The 19,377-nt window shown below is 34.9% G+C and overlaps 1 protein-coding gene across 1 annotated transcript in view; it reads left to right on the top strand.

Annotated features, from left to right (window-relative positions):
* The window catches only part of LRP1B (LDL receptor related protein 1B), a 1,678,044-nt gene that overhangs the window by 1,133,591 nt on the left and 525,076 nt on the right, over nt 1-19,377 (top strand). The window contains exon 41 of the mRNA XM_065928990.1: nt 190-558. Coding sequence (XP_065785062.1) covers nt 190-558 — 369 coding nt within the window. The remainder of the gene's footprint in view (nt 1-189; nt 559-19,377) is intronic.

The following is a 19,377-nucleotide window of genomic DNA, read 5'->3' as shown; positions in this document are numbered from 1 at the left end:
GGAGTGACTAAAAAAACAAAAAACAGTACTTTATAGTGTTTGAATTTTTTACTGACCAGTCTAAAATTAAGAATAAAATAACCCAGAATATTCAATGTTAATTTTTTAATATGTTTCTAAGAAAAAGCTATATGGAAAACAAAAGAAAAGGCACAAACATGTGTGTATGTATCTTTTTCTTCTCTCCAGGGACCAATGTTTGTGCCAAGGACAATGGGGGATGTCAGCAGCTCTGTCTTTATCGAGGAAATTCCTGGAGAACTTGTGCTTGTGCCCATGGATATTTGGCAGAAGATGGAGTTACATGCCTAAGGCATGAAGGCTATTTGCTGTATTCAGGGAGAACAATATTAAAAAGTATACATCTTTCTGATGAAACCAACTTAAATTCACCAATAAGGCCATATGAAAATCCACGTTATTTCAAGAATGTCATAGCCCTGGCTTTTGACTATAATCAAAGAAAAGGTACCAATCGAATCTTCTACAGTGATGCACACTTTGGAAATATACAGCTTATTAAAGATAACTGGGAAGACAGACAAGTAATTGTTGAAAGTAAGTACAACATTTTTTTTTTAAATAGTTTAGTGGAAAAGGGTATCATTTGGAGTAGTAGAGAAATTAGAGTGGTGATTGCATGTAGCAATTACATTTTCCTAGAGTTTTTATTCAAAAACAAGTGCAACTATATCATCCAAAACCCCAAAAGTCAAAGACGCAATTAACTGCTTAGCATGTACAGCATGAATATTATGATTATTAGCTTCTAATCATGGAACATTCAGTATATTCCTTTATAATGTTTACCATAAATGTTTATTAAAATTAATGGAAAATAATTTTCAGTGTTAAACTTACTAATTTTATTTTCTTCTAATGGGAAAAATTATATCTTTATGAATATCTATCATTATATTTGGTGAATTTTATTTTCTCAAATATCAGAGATTATATTTGGTTTGTGTGCATATATATGTATATAACATTCTTGAGACAATGTAACTAATGAATTAATGTTTTTAAGACATTTTTAAAATTTTATAAGACAGTATTTTAATATTTTATGGGACTCAAATGTAATGTTGTATGAATTATCTATATAATTTAGAGAAACCTCTTCCTGTCATCCAACTTTACAGGAACTATCTTCCTCTTCCTCATTTAACATCTCTACATGATTTCCATATATTCCTTACTCTCCCAATTTTACTTTGTTGAGGTCAATCTTTTGTCATTACTTTTTCAATTTCAAAATGATACATAAATTTATTGTAAAATGTTCAAGTAATATGGATTTTAAATCAAGTTTTTGCCTCATCACTGCAACATCAATTCCATTTACTTACTTGTGACAGTTGTCATGCCTCCAGAATTTTCTGTAGGTATGTGTTTCATTTGTAATTATAAAAATGGAATGATCTGTATGCAATATTCACCTGCTTTTTTTCACTTAGAATTTATCTTTAAAAGCTTTCATTTAAGTATCTAAGGCTCTATCTCATTTTTCTGAAAGCCTGTGTCTATCCTGTATCTGTGTGCCAAGTCGTTCAGTGTGCCCAACTCTTTGCGACTCTGTGGACTAGAGCCCACCAAGCTACTCTGTCCGTGAGATTTCCCAGGCAATAACACTGGAATGGGTTGCCATGCCGTCGACCGGGGGTCTTCCCCACCCAGGATTGATCCCTAGTCTCTTATGTCTCCTGCATTGGCAGGCAGGTTCTTTACCAATAGCGCCTCCTGGGAAGCCCATCTCTCCTGCACTAAGGGTAAACTAATTTATTTAACCATTTTCTTATTGACAATCATTTAGGTTGCTTTGGTGTCTTATCATTACCTACAGTGAATGCCACGATGAACATCTGCACGCATAAATGTTTTTTTAAACATGTGAATATTGCTTTTGTATAGAATCCTAGAAATAGAACTGCAAAATCAATGAGTTTACTTTTTATAATTGGTCAAATTTCTTTTCAAGAAGACTATATTAATTTATATTTTCATCAACTGTTTATGAAAAAGACCTATTTTGCCTCACTTTTGACAACAATGATTTTATAATATTTACTATCATATAGCTAATATATAAAAGAGTCAACTTATGTTAATATAAATATATATTAACTAGAGAGATAACTTGATAACTAGAGAGATCCAGTATCTACTCATATATTTTATTCATGTGAAAAATGGATACTTTATGTCAAACTCTATTATACATTACCATCCCATGCTGGGCCTGCTATAGTTTATTTTGTTCTTTCAACATTTAATATCCTCAAAATCCTTTTGGGTCTATTCAAATCTGACTCAGTCTTTCCAAGTCAGTTCAAGTGTGTACTTTCAAGTATATACAAATACAAAATATTATTTCTTTATTCTGTAGGGTATCATACTTATTGATAGTTTTAATAACAATTTGTATATTCTAGCACAAATATACAAATAGCACTGTATATTCATGCTATTTTGCTTTCTAGTATGTGTGTAAATATGAAGATACAACTACAAATATACTGATCATAGAGTTCAGACATTTGAGAGTTGTTGATTCTTTAGTTATATCTCTATGAAGTTTATATTATAATTCACTTTGGCCCTCCCTCCATTTTCTTAGACTAATACTATTCAGAGTTGAATGTGCTCATGTTGCACATGTAATCTATTAACTTCTCGTTTTCTGTGCTCCAGATTCCTTGTCAGACATTTTGGGTTTAAACATAAAAGCCACAGCTTAAGGAGAAAACTATAAGTAAACTATTGAGATTTAATAGAATCTCCAAGATACTAAAGGTCTGGAGAATAAATAATCTGTCTGGGGAAAGGCAGAGGATACCACTGAACTGAGTCAAGGAATCTAAGTGATCAAAAGTATGTTCATAATAATACTAGATATTTGCCTTTTTTTGCAGTGTTAAAAATTGCACCAATGGTGAAAAAACCATTATGGCTAAACTGCTGATACCTTAGCATTAATCAAGACAGCTGTACCAAACAGTACTAGTAGTCATTGTATTTTACACGGTCACTTAATAGAAGGGGGAAAAAAAAAGCCAGTTTAATTTAAGAATGTCCTTGAAGAAAAGGTAAAAAAATAATTTTATTAAATCTTAATCCTTCCTAATCCTTCAGATTACACCTCTTTATTATACGCTGTGATAAAATACAAATAGGGAACTTCTATTGCATTCTTAAGTCCAATGGCTGCTAAAGGAAACTGTGTATTTCTGTCTTATGTAAGTCCATGGTTCATTTAATTAACACTATTTTTTACTTGAATGAGTAACAGACAAACTATGATTATTCAAACCTGGTTGTGTGGCAGGCTGAATGCAATGAGTCTATGTTTCCAAGGAAAATGACCTACATTATTTGTTGCAAATAATAAAAATCAAGCTTTCAAGTAAAAATTAAATTTTTGAAAGAATATATCTACTATAGTAAGCTTGATAGTTTCCCAATACTTAAAGGCTTTTCTGATGAGATGAGTAGTGATATTACTAGTGATTTGGGGGATTGTTGCATACTGATATTGTCAGCATTTGGAAGATATGCATAACTCAGAGAACAAACATTTTCCTGATGACATGATAAAATCATGCCTGGGTAAATGATCCATTCAGAGTGTAAGATAGACCAATGAATTTAATGTAATAGAGTATGAAACATTCATCACTATGGTTTCTGATTCTACATTGAATATAACCTTTAAGTAACTATCACTTTTCATGTGCTATAGTATAAAAGCATATTCAGAATTATCTGAAAGGTTATTAAAACCCTCCTTCCTTTTTCAAACTTATTAGCTGTATGAAGCTGGATTGTCTTCATAAATTTCAACTAAAAGAACACAACAAATTTGATGAAGTAGATGTGAAAGTTCAGCTGTATTCTAGTAATCCAGTCATTAAGCACATTGCTAAAATGATAAAACAATGCTTTTTCTCATTTTAAAAATGCAGCTATTTTCATAGATGATGGTACTTATATTAGTATGCTATCATTTTTGTTTTTAAAAATATATTCAGTTCAGTTCAGTTCAGTCGCTCAGTCGTGTCCGACTCTTTGTGACCCCATAAATCGCAGCATACATATTAAAACATTTTTCAGTTTAAATTTCTAACAAGGTACTAGATAATACCTCACATACACAAAATTTTTCCTGGAGTCTTCAATATTTCTTAAGAGTGCAAAAGTCCTGAGAACAAAAATGATTGCAAACTACTCTTCTAGACTAAAGACTCAGAAAATTTGAAGTGTAAAAATAGGAAAAAGCAAAGAGTAGACAAGGAGTGACACATCATTTGATATCATTAGAATACGGGTTGTATGGCATGAATGGTGTGAGATGAGGCTAGTGTCCTAGAAAGTAGTCCAGTATTGAAGGATTTGGTTTGTCAAGAAAAAGGTATTAAATTTTTTATTGAAATGTAATTAAAAGTGTATCATTCAATAGTTTTTGGTATATTCCATTATACATTTTTAAAATTAGGTAAAAATATGTGAAACATAACATTTGCCATTTCAACTATTTTTAATTGAACAATTCAGTGATGTCAATTACATTCACAGTATTGTACAACCCTCACCACTATGCATATCCAAAACATTTCTTTCTCTTTAAAGATCAGCCTCATTGAAGCAATTATTCCCCATTCCTCCTCCTTGTATTCTCTGGTAACCTTTCATCCATTTTTTTCTCTATAAATTTGGCTATTGTATATATTTCATATAAATGGAGTCATACAATATTTGTTTTATTGTGTGTTGTAATTCACTCAGAATAATATTTTGAAGGTTAATTCATGTTGTAGGTATCAGAAGTTGATCTGCCTCATTATGGCTGAACTAAGTTCTCCTGTATGTATATGCTGCTGCTGCTAAGTCACTTCAATCATGTCCGACTCTGTGTGACCCCAAAGACGGCAGCCCACCAAGCTCCCCCACCCCTGGGATTCTCCAGGCAAGAACACTGGAGTGGGTTGCCATTTCCTTCTCCAGTGCATGAAAGTGAAAAGTGAAAGTGAAGTTGCTCAGTCGTGTCCAACTCCTAGTGACCCCATAGACTGCAGCCTACCAGGCCGCTCAGTCCATGGGATTTTCCAGGCAAGAGTACTGGAGTGGGTTGCCATTGCCTTCTCCATGTATGTATATAACGTATTTTGTTTATCCATTTATCTGTTTATGGATACTTGAGTTACTTCTACCTTTAGCTATTGTGAAAATGGTACGGTGATCACTGTTATACTAATATTTAAGGCAAGGAGTTTCAATTTTTTTTAGTAGATAAAGGGAAAACAATGGAAAGCTTTAAGGCATGCATATAATAGGATTTCTGTTTTATGAAGATAACTCTGGTTATGTTATGTTTGATAATATTTAAGAGATGCCATAGGAGTTTGTTGCTGTGTTACAGATCCCATTTATATAGTGGTAACTTAAATTGAAAACAGCTTAATCAAAGTATATATGTACTCCTGTTCAGTTGCTTTCTTTTTATTTTGTTGATAGTTTCCTTCACTGTAAAAAAGCTTATTAGTTTGATATAGTCACAATTATTTTTACCTTTATTGCCCTTGTCTGAGGAGACAGATGCAAAAAAAAAAAAAAAAGCTTCTTTTTTTTTAAACTGGGTCAACTTCATCACTATCACTTGGTCTATTAAAATTTTCTATTTCTTCCTAATTTAAGTCTTGGAAGATTGTATATTGATAGGAGTTTATCCATTTCTTCTAGGTTGTTCAATTTGTTGGTGTATATTGATTTGTAGTAATCTTATTATCCTTTGTATTTCTGTGTTGTTAGTTGTAAGGCTAGACTGAGATTTTTCTTTGTTCTTGGCATAGACCTATATTACTATAAACTTCCCTCTTAGAATTGTTTTTGCTCTGTCCTGAAAATTAGGACTGTTGTGGTTTTGTTTTCATTTGTCTCAAGATACTTTTCTATTTTCTCTTAAATTTCTTCAGTGACCCACTGATTAAGAAGCATGTTGTTTGGCTTCCACATGTTTGTATACTTTTTGCAGTTTCCTTCTTGTAAATGATTTCCAGTTTCATAACACTGTGGTCAGAAAACAATGCTTGATATGAATTCAGTCTTCATTTATTGAGACTTGTTTTGTGGCCTAACATGTGATCTATCCTTGAGAATATTCCATGTGCACTTGAAAGGAATGAGTAATTTGCTGTTTTAGGATGAAATGTTCTCTAGTTAAATTGATCTGGTCTAATATGTCATTTAAACCAATGTTTCCTCATCACTTTTCTGTCTGGCTGATGTATTCAATGATGTAAGTAGTTATGTTAAAGTTTCCTCCTCTTACTGTATTAATGTTTTTTCTTTTTATTTTTTTCTTTATGTATTATTTGCTTTATGTATTTAAGTGCTGCTATGTTGGGTGCATAGATATTTACAAATGTTATAGCCTCTTGGTTGATTCATCTCCCTTTTTCATTATGTGATGCCCTCCTTTTTCCCTTGATAAAGTCTTTGTTTAAAAGTATATTGCTACCCCACCTTCTGTTTGTTTCCATTTGCATAGCATATACTTTGCTATCCCTTCACTTTGTGCATTTTCAGATATGATATGATTCTCTAGTAGGCATTCAGCAACACTTTTAATTGGAGCCTTTTGTTCATTTAAAGCGATTTTTGATAACTATGTACATAGTGCTCTTTTGTTAATCATTTTCTGGTTGTTTTGTGATTATTTTGTTCCTTTCTTCTTCTTCTATTTTGTGATCTGTTGACTTTCTTTCGTGTTATGTTTGTATTTTTTCTCTATTTTTTTAATCTATGTATTATCAGTTTTTTGCATGTGGTTCATATGTAACAACCTACATATATGTTTAAAGCTGATGGTTGCATAAATTTGAGCACATTCTAAAAGTCTTACATTGTTACTGCCCCTCTTCTATAATTTGTGTGTTGCTTTTCTATTTTAGATGTAAAAATTTTTGCTACTTTTGTCTTTTAATATTCATACTAGCTTTATAGGTAGTTGATTCACTACCTTTACTACATGTTTTGGGTTTACCAGTAGGATTTTTTCCAGTATTTTTCTTATTTTTCATTATGTCCTTTTTCTTTTCTATTTAATGATGCCCCTTTAATATTTCTTATAAGGTCAGCTGAGTGGTGATGAACTCTTTTTTTAGTTTTTGCTTGTCTGGGAAACTGTATCTCTCCTTTAATTATGAATAACCACTAGAGTATTCTTGAGTATTCTTATCAAAAGTTTTTTTGTTGTTGTTGTTTTTCCCCACCCCCCAGCACTTTGTATATCAAGCAAGTTCCTTCTAGCCTGTGAAGTTTCTGCTGTAAAGTCATTAAATCTTTGTGGGTTTCCTAACTTATTTTTCTCTTGCTGATTTTAAGACTTTCTCTTTAACTTTTGACATTTTAATTATAGCACGTCTTGGTGTGGGTCTTTTTGGGTTCATCTTGTCTGATACGCTCTGTGCTTCCTGAACTTGGCTAGCTGTTTCCTTTGCCAGGTTATGGAAGTTTACAACCATTATTTCTTCAAACAATTTTTCTATCCCTTTCTCTTTATCCTTCTTGAACTGCTATAATACAAATCATAGTATTGCATGGTATTGTTCCAGAGATCTCTTAAACTATATTCATTTGGAAAAAACATTACTATCTGTTCTTTTGCTTTCCCAATTGGGTAATTCCACTAATCTGTCTTTCAGATTGTGAGCCCTTTCTGCATCCTCTAATCTTCTATTGCCTCCCCTCTTTGTATTTTTTATTTCAGTTAATGTATCCTTTGGTTCAGATTGGTTCACTTAGAAACATTTTTCTCTTTGTGGAAGTGCTGAGTTCATCCACTTGTCTCTCAAGATTGGTGAGCCTGTGTAACTTTTTTTTTTTTTTTTTTTTTGAGTTTCCTATCAGGTAAATTGTTTATCTCTGTTTTATTTGGATTCTTTTCTGAGGTTTTGATTTGTACTTTCATTTGAAGTTTGTCTCCTCTTTGTGCCTAACTGTGTTTGTTTCTAGGTTTTTAGTATAAATAACTATGTCTCCTACTCTTGAAAGAGTGGACTTATGTACAAGGTTTCTTGTTGGGCCCAGAGACACCATCCCCTGTGCTTATCAGAATCAGGTGGTCAAGCAGTGTGTGGTTTCCAGTTGTCTTTGGGGTGTAACTGCTGAAGGTTCAGTGGGGACGGTGTTGGCCCCCAGGTCAGCTGGCTATAACCTCTGACTCCAACTGTTGTGGGCAATCTGATAGGTGGAGCTGCTTAAGAGGAACACCACTGTCAGCCAAAGCAGCTTTCCAGGCTTGGGAGAGAGAGAGCGCCACTGGCCAAGTTGAATAAGTTGGGTGGGGCTGGTACTTGGGAACACTAGGGCCAGGTGCGTCGTATAGCTGAGTTGACGGAGAATGACAGAAACGGGTCAGGTGGGTAGAAAGAGAGTTGAAAAACATGGTGCCTTTCAGCACTTCTGTACCTGGCAAATATTCAGAAAGATTCCTGTTACTCTGGCACATGCTCCAAAATCAGTCAACATATCTCCTTAGGGTATGACCTAGGTACTTTTCAAGCTACTGCTTCTGCACTGGAACTCAGAATGAGTGAATGTGTGCACAACCTCTTTGCCAGACAAGTCTTGGATTCCCATAACCCTCCAGTTCTCTTGGACATAAGCCTCACTGATATTTAAAGTCAGATGTTATGAAAGTTCTTTCCAGTGCAAGTACCTGGGGCCGGGGAGCCTGATATTAGGGCCTTTGGAACCATGATATTCCTCCTGCTTGTGTGTCCCCACATTAGTTGTGCAGGTTCTGATTAGCTTACCATCTTTCTCCTTTTTCTTGTCTTGATGGAACCTTTTCTTTATACCTATAGCTGTAGAAAATCCCTTCCACTGGTGTTCAGGTCATTCTCAGATATAGTTGTTCCACATGTAGTTGTATTTTTGGTGTGTCTAAGATGAACTGACTCTTTCTACCTCATTGGTATCCTATTTTGATTAATCTGGAATAACACATTTCATTTTTTACCAAAAAAATAAATTCACTAAGTATTTAAAGAGAGCTCTAAATACTTTTACATATCAGATTTAGGTTTATACCCTTTATATATCTGATAACAGGGAAAGAATAGAATGAAGGCTCTCCTTTATCTTTTCAATTCATGTAGAATGAATTTTTTACTCTGAGGTATAAAAGGTAGTATAGAAAGAGCCACCAAATTAACTGTGTGTATTACCTGCTTAAAGTGTGACACAGATTGTTAGGTATGGGCAACTAAAGATGAGAAGGTCTGGTTTTTAACCTCTTGGACTTCAAAGTTATAGGTAAAGGAAAGTGTCATAGTTTACTTTTCATATGTGAAGAGTCCAGACCACTGGGCTACTACTATCTGCCCACCACCACTACTACTATCATGGTCAACATGATATTAAAAATTAAAACATTAGGACTATCTCTGACTTTAAAACATAGCATGATTGATAACTTATAATAAAAATTAGATAATTTCAAAAATAAGTTTTTCCTTGACTAATAAACAGAACTGAAATACAAACCCGTTAGAATGATTGAAGCATCAGACCTTTGAGCCCCCAAATATGGATCCTATAGAGGAACAGGAGTAAATTTAGAGCCTACTTAAACCAGGGTCTGGGGTGAGGCTGCCACATAGGAAAATAAGGCTGCAGTAAAACCGTGCTATCTCCTTAATGGACCACTGTCCTGTGTGAAGTTGTTATCCTAAAGGCTTAGAGAATACAGAAACAATCCTGCAACCAACACTAACATCATTCTTTTTGTAGGTTAACTGCCTTTCAAGTTCTCATATGCCCTGTAGAACAAAAATCCAAGTGAATTATGTAAGAAAAGAGCTGTAGCTTAAGGCCCAGAGGCCAAGTGAAGGCAACTGAACCAAGAAACTGAAAGGAATGAGTGTCAGAAGAGAGGTTAAAAAATAACTAGTTTACTTAAGGAGAGTCTGCAAATTCAAATTCCACAATAGATGAATTTTAAAGAAGACAGCTAGAAAAAAGGATACCAATCAGCAGATGAATGAAAACAAATAATAGAACAATTAGAAGCAGACTTTTATAGTATTTTGGGGAGCTCATCAGAGGAAAAGGAATACATGTCCATAAAAAGTGATGGTGAAAGTAAAGTTATACAAGAAAAATAACAATTAAAATGAATGAAAACAACTAAAAATCTTAGAACTGAAAAATATGGTCAGTATAATAAAAATTTAAAAAGATATCTTAGTTGATATAATACAGTTTATGTTGGACTAGTCAAAGTGAGAATGAACAAATAGGATGATAATTATTGAAGAATTAATAAACAAGTAAGAATAAAAATAACTAAGAGCAGTTGTAAAACGTGGAAGGTAAGTTGTTAGGTAGTATAGGTTAACAAGTGATAAAGAAGAGAAGGAAGGTCAGAAAGGTAACATTCCAAGAAACAATGGTGGAGTTTATTAGAGTAGAAGAAATAAATGGGTCCTTAGATTGAATATTCCCTCTGAGCACTGAAAATAATAATATAATTAAGTCAGTGATAGTAAAACTTCAGAGAATAAAAAAAAAGGGGGGATTACCTTAAAGTACTACAAGAAGGAATAGAGAGACTGTTTACAGAGGAACAACAATTGAATTTAAGCAGACTTCTAATCAACATTAGAAATATGTTCACACCACTAAGGAAATATATAATCCTATAATTGATTACACTGATACTCAAAATGAAGGGAAACACAGATTTTTTTTTCAGACATGAAATCAGTAACAGTACATCTACATATGCTCACTGAGAAGCAAATCAAAAAAATCATAAAAATTATATCCTCAAACCTGACCATAATCCACACTAAGAACTAAAATTTGTGTTTTACATTATGACTTCGTATATGTTTCAGTATTACACAATAATATCTTTTTTTTCTATAGGGTTCATTCTGATGATTTGGTTTAGCCAATTTTTAAAAAAAAAAAATTGCTTAAAGTAAGGTCAAATGGTTTCCCTACGTTCAATACACAATCAAGATATATAATTAAGGAAGACTCTAAAACTAGGAATAAAACAAAGAATGAAAAAGTTTTCCATGGAGAAAATTATAAAATATTAGTGAACATAAATGATGACTTTAAATAAAGGGAGAAAAGTAATTTTCATGATGGTAAAATTTAATTTCCATAATTATGGGAATGTGCCCCAAATTATAAGTTTAATAAGATTCAAAATCTTTGTGGTCATAAAAGCTGTTGGAAGACATAGCAAGGACATATGTGAATTCTATGCCAAAGACAGGCGCAATAAAGGACAGAAATGGCAAGGACCTTACAGAAGCAGAAGAGATTAAGAAGAGGTGGCAAGGGTACACAGAAGAACTGCACAAAAAGGTCTCAATGTCCCAGATAACCGCAGTGGTGTGGTCGCTCACCTAGAGCCAGACATCCTGGAATGTGAAGTCAAGTGGGCATTAAAAAGCATCATTATGAACAAAGTGGAGGTGATGGAATTTCAGCTGAGCTATTTCAAATCCTAAAAGATGATGCTATTAAGTGCTGCCCTCAATATGCCAGCAAACTTGGAAAACTCAGCAGTGGCCACAGGACTGGAAAAGGTCAGTTTTCATTTCAATCCCAAAGAAAGGCAATGCCAAAGAATGTACAAGCAACTGTAAAATTGCCCTCATTTCACATGATAGCAAGGTAATGCTCAAAATCCTTCAAGTTAGCCTTTAGCAGTATAGGAACCAAGAACTTCTAGAGGTACAAGGTACATTTAGACAAGACAGAGGAACCAGATATCAAATTGTCAACATCCACTGGATCACAGAAAAAGCAGCAAAATTCCAGTCGAACATCTTTTTCGTTGACTACATTAAAACCTTTGACTGTATGGATCACAAAAATCTATGAAAAATTCTTCAGTTCAATTCAGCCACTCAGTCATGTCCAACTCTTTGTGACCCCATGGATTGCAGCATGCTAGGCCTCCCTGTCCATCACCAACTCCTGGAGTTCACCCAAACTCATGCCCATTGAGTTGGTCATGCCACCTCTGTCATCTCCTTCTCCTTCTGCCCTCAATCTTTCCCAGCACCAGAGTCTTTTCAAATGACTCAATTCTTCACATCAGAAAAATTCTTAGAGATGAGAATAACAGAACCCTTTACCTGTCTCCTGAGAAACCTGTATGCAGGTCAAGAATCAAAGTTAAAACTGGACATGAAATAGTGAACTTGTTCCAAATTGGGAAAGATGTATGTCAATGCTGTACATTATCACCCTGTTTATTTAATTTCTATGCAGAGTACACTATGCAAGATGCTAGGCTACATGACTCACAAGCTGGACTCAAGATTGCTGGAAGAAATATCAACAACCTTAGATATGCAGGTAACACCACTCTAATGACAGAAAGTGAAGAGGAACTAAAGAGTCTCTTCATGAGGGTGAAAGTGGAGAGTGAAAAAGTTAGCTTAAAACTCAGCATTCAAATAACTAAGATCATGGCATCCAGTCCCATCACTTCATGGCAAATAGATGGGGATAAAATGAAAACAGTAGCAGACTTTATTTTCTTGGACTCCAAAATCACTGCAGATGGTGACTGCAGCCATGAAATTAAAAGACATATGCCCCTTAGAACAATCCTAAAGAAATCAATGCTGAATATTCATTGGAAGGACTGATGATGAAGCTCCAATACTTTGGCTACATGATGTGAACAGCTGACTCATTGGAAAAGGCCATAACGCTGGGAAAGACTGGGGTCAGGAGGAGAAGAGGGCAACAGAGGATGAGATGGTTGGAGAGCATCACTGACTAAATGGACAAGAGTTTCAGCGAACTCCAGGAGATGGTGAAGGACAAGGAAACATGTCTTGCTGCAGTCCTTTGGTCACAAAGAGTCATATATGACTTAGTGACTGAACAACATAAACTCTTGCTGGAGGCAGGTATCTTGGGTCTTTCTTTCCAAGACCTGGTCCCACCCAACAGCTTGTGAGTTCCAGTGCTGGTATGCCTCACAGCAAACCACCAACAGGGTGAGAACACAGCCCCATTCATCACAAGACAGGCTACTTTAAAAGACTTCTTGAACAACAACCTCTAGACACTTGACACATCCCTGCCCACCAGAGGGGCAATACCAAACACCAGTGGGCAGTGACCAGCCCTTCCCATCAGGAAGCATGCACAGCCTCTAGACCAGCCTCATCAACCAGGCAACAGTCACCAGAAGCTAGACACCTACAATCCTATAGCCTGCCAAGCTGAGTCCACAAACACAGATCAGAAACTCTTCTAAAAATAGCTGGTCCTTGGCCCTTGAGTGATGAAGGGTAGTGTACTGCTGGGACGCATAAGATATCCCCTACAGGGATATAAGCTTTCTTCAAGGTTGAGAAATAACCAACCACATACATAAAAATACAAATATAAATTTAAATAACATGTGATGGAAAAAGAATATGTTCCAGATGAAAGAACAGGATAAAACACAGGAAGAACTAAGTGAAATAGAGATAGCTGATCTACCTGAGAAGGTGTTCAAGTAATGAGTGTAAAGATGATCCAAGAACTCAGGAAAAGAATGAATGCACAGAGTGAGAAGTTTTTGTCAAAGAGTTATAAAATGTAAAGAACAACCAGATTTGAAGAATAAAATAATGGAAATAAAAAATACAATATAATGAATCAGTAGCAGAATAAATGAGGCAGAAGAACAAATCAGTGAGCTGGGAGACAAGGTGGGAATCACTATCATAAAACAGAATAAATAAAAAAGAATGATAAAAGTGAGGACAGCTTAAGAGGCCTCTGGGACAATATCAAACTCATTAATATTTGCATTATAGGAGTCCCAAAATAGGAAAGAAAGAATCTGAGAAAATATTTGAAGAAATAATACCTGAAAACTTTCCTAATATTGGAAATAGTCACCCAAGGAAGACCACCCCAAGAAATGTATTAATCAAATTCACAAAAATTAAATGCAGAGGATAAATATTAAAATCAACAAGGGAAAAGCAACACATGACATACAAGGGAATTCACATAATGTTGTCAGGTGATTTTTCAGCAGAAATTCTGCATACCAAAAGGGAGTGGCATGATATATTTAAGGAGATGAAAGATAAAAACCTACAACCAATAACATTCTATCTAGCAGCAAATCTCATTTAGATTTGACAGAGTAATCAAAAGCTAAAAGAATTTAGCATCACCAAATCATCTTTACAACAAAGGCTAAAGGAACTCCTCTAAGCACAAAAGAAAATGCTACAAGTTGAAATGAGAAAATTAAGAAATGGGAAAGCTCAACAGAAAAGGCAAACATATAGTAAAGGTAGAATATCATCTACATACAAATATGATATCAAGGCCAGTAATCATATGAGAAGAGTGTGAAAGCAGGATATTTGAAATGCATTTGAAATTAAGAGATCTGGATTGATCAAGCACCGCATCCACAGAAGGTTGGAAAACCACGCCATGTTTTTGAATTTAAGGTGTTGCATTATTTCATCAATCATTTGTTTACAAAAAAAAGAAAAACTAAAAGTAAATTTAAAATGAGGATTTAAAAAAAAAGAGATCTGCAACTTAAGACAATCATGTATACATGCAGACTTCTTTATCAAAACCTCATGGTAACTGCAAATGAAATATCTATGACAGAGGTACACACTGAAATTAAAGAAATACAAACACAAAGTTAAAGATAGTCATTAAATCACAAGAGAACAAAAGTGAAAGGCAAGAAAAAAATCTACAAAAACAAATCTAAAACAATAAAATGGCATTAAGAACATGCATATAATACCTTAAATGTAAATGGATTTAATGCTTCAACCAAAAGACATAGACTGACAGAATGGATACAAAAGAATAATACACTATCTACAAGAGATGCACTTTAAAATCTAGGGACACCTAAAAGTGAGGGGATGGAAAAAATGTGCCATGCAAATGGAAATCAAAAGAATGTTGGAGTAGCAGTTGTCATATCAGACAAAATAGACTTTAGACAAACCGTGGAGTTCCACCTCTGCTGATGGCTTTCTAAATTCAAAGCCTACAGGGCATCCAAACAGACAAGCTCTCCTGCACTGAAACAGGTCTGGCTTTAGCAATCCTGGGATTTGTGTGTATGTACATGTGAGGGTTGGGCCAGGTGAGAGTCTGAGCTTCCTCCATAGCTTGACCGGGCCATTTGCTGGCATACCCACAGTTAAGGTGGGCGTACTTTGTAAGCTTGCACAATGGGCAAAAGGGGACACGACAGAGCACACTCACAGGTGAAGAGCCGCCAAGGAGGAATACTCAGAGACTTCTCTCCTAGTGGGAGTGCTCCAATCCCACCTACTGTGCACCATGGATCAGAGACACAGCTAAGAAAGAGAACTCTGGGCCACTACTTCAGCAACTAGGAAGCACTCCATGCTCCTGACAGGGCATTGGCAACCACAGAGCAAAGGGGATGCCCCACTCAATATCTACCTCGACTGCCAGGAGGCAGACACCGGAGCAAGAGGAGCTACAATCCTGATGCTTGCAGAAAGGGGACTGCAAACACAAAGTTAGGGGAAAAAAAATGAAACAACAGATAATAAATCTCCTGAAGATGAAGGAGCAATGTAATAAAAGAACAACTAAATGAAGGAGAGACAGATACTCTACCTAAAAATGACTTCAGAATGATGATAGTGAAGATGATCTAAAATCTCAGAAAAAGAATGGAGGCGTGTACTGAGAAGATGCTAAAGATGTTTAATGAAGACCTAGAAGAACTAAAGAACAGACAGAGATGAACAATACAATACATAACATGAAAAATACTCTAGAAGAAATTGATAGCAGAATAACCAAGCCCAAGGGGAAAAAAAAAAATGGATAACTGAGCTGGAGCATGGAATGTGGGGTGGGGGGTGGGGGAGAGGAAATACTGTTGCAGAACACAAAAAAGAAAGAAAAGAAATGAGGAAAGTCTTAAAGACCTCTGGGGCAATGTGAAATGCACCAACATTCAAATTATAGGAGTCCCAGAAGAAGAAAAAAGACCAGAGAAGATAGTTAAAGAGATTATAGTTGAAAACTTTCTTAACATGGGAAAGAAAATAGTCACTCAAGTCCAGGAAGCACAGAGAGTCCCATACAGGATAAACCCAAGGAGGAACATGGCAAGACACATACCAATCAAACTAACAAAAATTAAATAAAAAGAAAAAAATATATTAAAAGCAGCAAGGGAAAAGCAACAAATAACATACAAGTAAATCCCCACTAGATTAGTAGCTCATTTTTCAGCAGAAACTCTGCAGGCCAGAAGGGAGTGGCATGATATACTTAAAGGGATGAGAAAGAAAAAACTTACAACCAAGATTACTCCAGCAAGGATCTGATTCAGATTCAAAGGAGAAATCCAAAGCTTTACAGACAAGCAAAAATTAAGAGAATTCAGCACCATCAAATCAACTTAAAAAAAAAAAAAAAAAAAAGCTACAGAAATTTAGGTAGAAAACACGAGTAGAGAACAAAAGAGGAAGAGAAGCAAAAAGACTTACAAAAACAAACCACAAATAAATAAGAAAATGGTAACAGTAATATACATATCAATAATTATTTTAAATGAAAATTGATTAAATGCTCCGACCAGAAAACATAGACTGGCTGAAGGAATACAAAAACAAGACCTGTACATACGCTGTCTACAAGAGCCCTGCTTCAGACCTAGAGATACATACAGACTGAAAGTGAGGAGGTGGAAAAAGATAGTCCATGCAAAGGGAAATCAAAAGGAAGCTGGAGTAGTAATACTCATATCAGGCAAAACAGACTTTAAAATAAAAAATGTTACAAGAGACAGTGAAGGATACTACATAATGATCAAAGGAGCACTCCTAGAAGAAGATATATATATATATGTATATATATACATATATATATATATATATATATATATATATATGTAACCAACAGAGGACAAACTCAGTATATAAGGCAAATGTTAACATCCATAAAAGGGGGATTCAACTGTTAACAGTAATTAACAGTAATATTGGGGAATTTTAACATATCATCAAAGGACAGATCATCCAGACAGAAAGCTAACAAGGATACATTAGACCAACTAAACATAATAGATATTTATTTATATGGAATTCTATCCAAAAGAAGCAGAATATACTTTCTTCTCAAATGCACACACACAAATTCTCCAGGATAGATTACTCCTTGGGTCACGGATGAATCCTCAATAAATTTAAGAAAGTTGAAATCATATCAAAAGTCTTTTCCAACCTTAATACCATGAGATTAGAAGTTATTTAAAGGAAAAATAAAAACTGTGAAAACAAACACATGGAGGTTAAACAATATTTTATTTAAAAAAAATCAATGTGTCACTGAAGAAAGAGGAAATAAAAGAATACCTAGAGATAAATGAAAACAAAAACATGTTGATACAAACCTATTTGATGCAGTAAAAGCAGTTCTAAGAGAGAAGTTTATGGCAATGCAATCTTACCTTAAGAAACAAACAAACAAAAATCTCAAACAACATAACTTTACACCTAAAACAACTATGGAAAGAAGAACAAACAAAACCTCATTTTAGTAGAAGAAAGCAAAGATCAGGGAAGAAATCAGTGAAATAGACAAAGAAAACAATAGTAAAGATCAATGAAACAAAAAGCTGGTATTTTGAGAAAGTAAAATTGATAAACCTTTATGCAGACTCATTAAGAAAAAAAGATGACTCAAATCAATAAAATTCAAAATGAAAAAGGAGAAATTACAGTAAACATCACAGAAATACAAAGGATCATGAAAGAATACCACAAATAACAATACACCAATAAAAAGGACAACCTAGAAAAAATGGACAAATTCCTAGAAAGGTACAAACTTCCTACATTGAATCAGGAAGGAATAAAAAAATATGAACAAAATAATCACAAGTAATGAAATTGAAATTGTGATTCAAAAATAGTCAATAAGGACTTCCCTGCTGGTGCAGTGGCCAAGACTCTGAACTCCCAATGCAGAGGATCTGGCTCTATCCCAGGTCAGGGAACTAGATCCTGCATGCCACAAACTAAGACCTGGCATGTCAAAAATATATATATATTTTTTTAAAAAGTTTCCAACAAACAAAAATCCAGGACCAGATGACTTCACAGATGAATTATATCAAGAATTTAGAGAAGCACTAACACCTATTCTTCTCAAACTTCCAAGGATTTGCAGAGAAGGGAACACTCCCAAGCTCATTCTACAAGGCCACCAGCACCTTGCTACCAAAACCAGACAAAGATATCACAAAAGAAAGAAAATTACCAATAAACAATAGAATGGGAATGACTAGAGTACTCTAAGAAGATTGGAGATACCAAGGGAACATTTCATGCAAATATAAACACAATAAAGGACAAAAACAGCAAGGCCCTAACAGAAGCAGAGGAGATTAACAAAAGGTGGCAAGAATACATAGAATTGCACATAAAATCTCTTAATGATCCCAATAACCACAATGGTGTGGTCATTTACCTAGAGCCAGACATCCTGGAGTGTGAAATCAAGAGGCCTTTAGGAAGCATTACTGTGAACAAAGCTAGTGGAGGTGATGGAATTCCAACAGAGCTATTTCAAGTCCTAAAAGATGATGCTATTAAAATGCTACACTCTTTATGCCAACAAATTTGGAAAACTCATCAATGGCCATAGGACTGGAAAAAGTCAGTTTTCATTCCAATCCCAAAGAAGGGCAATGCCAAAGAATGTTCAAACTACTGTACAATGGCACTCATTTCACATGCTAATAAGATTATGCTCAAAATCCTTGAAGCTAGGTTTTACTGTATGTGAACCAAGAACTTACAGATGTACAAACCAGGTTTAGAAAGGGCAGAGGAACCAGAAATCCCATTCCCAACATCTGCTGGATCACAGAAAAAGCAAGGAGATTCTAGAATTACATCTACTTCTGCTTCACTGACTACACTAAAGCCTTTGACTATGTGGGTCACAACAAACTGTGGCATATACTTAAAGAGATGGGAATACCAGATCACATTACCTGCCTTGTAAGCAACCTGTTTGCAACAGTTATAACTGGACATGGAACAATGGAATGGTTCAAAATTGGGAAAGGAGTACTTCAAGGCTGTATATTGTCACCTTGCTTATTTAACTTTTGTACAGTATACATCATGAGAAATGCTGGGCTGGATGAAGCACAAGCTGTAATCAAGATTGCTGGGAGAAATATCAATAACCTCAGATATGCAGGTGATACTACTTTAATAGCAGAAATCAGACAGGAACTAAAGAGCATCTTGATGAAGGTCAAAGAAGAAAGTGGAAAAGCTGGATTAAAAT

Source organism: Muntiacus reevesi, chromosome 3, assembly GCF_963930625.1.
Source record: "Muntiacus reevesi chromosome 3, mMunRee1.1, whole genome shotgun sequence".
NCBI classification, from domain to species: domain Eukaryota; kingdom Metazoa; phylum Chordata; class Mammalia; order Artiodactyla; family Cervidae; genus Muntiacus; species Muntiacus reevesi.
Note: the sequence above shows the minus strand (reverse complement) of the source record. Positions and strands in the feature narration are given on the sequence as shown.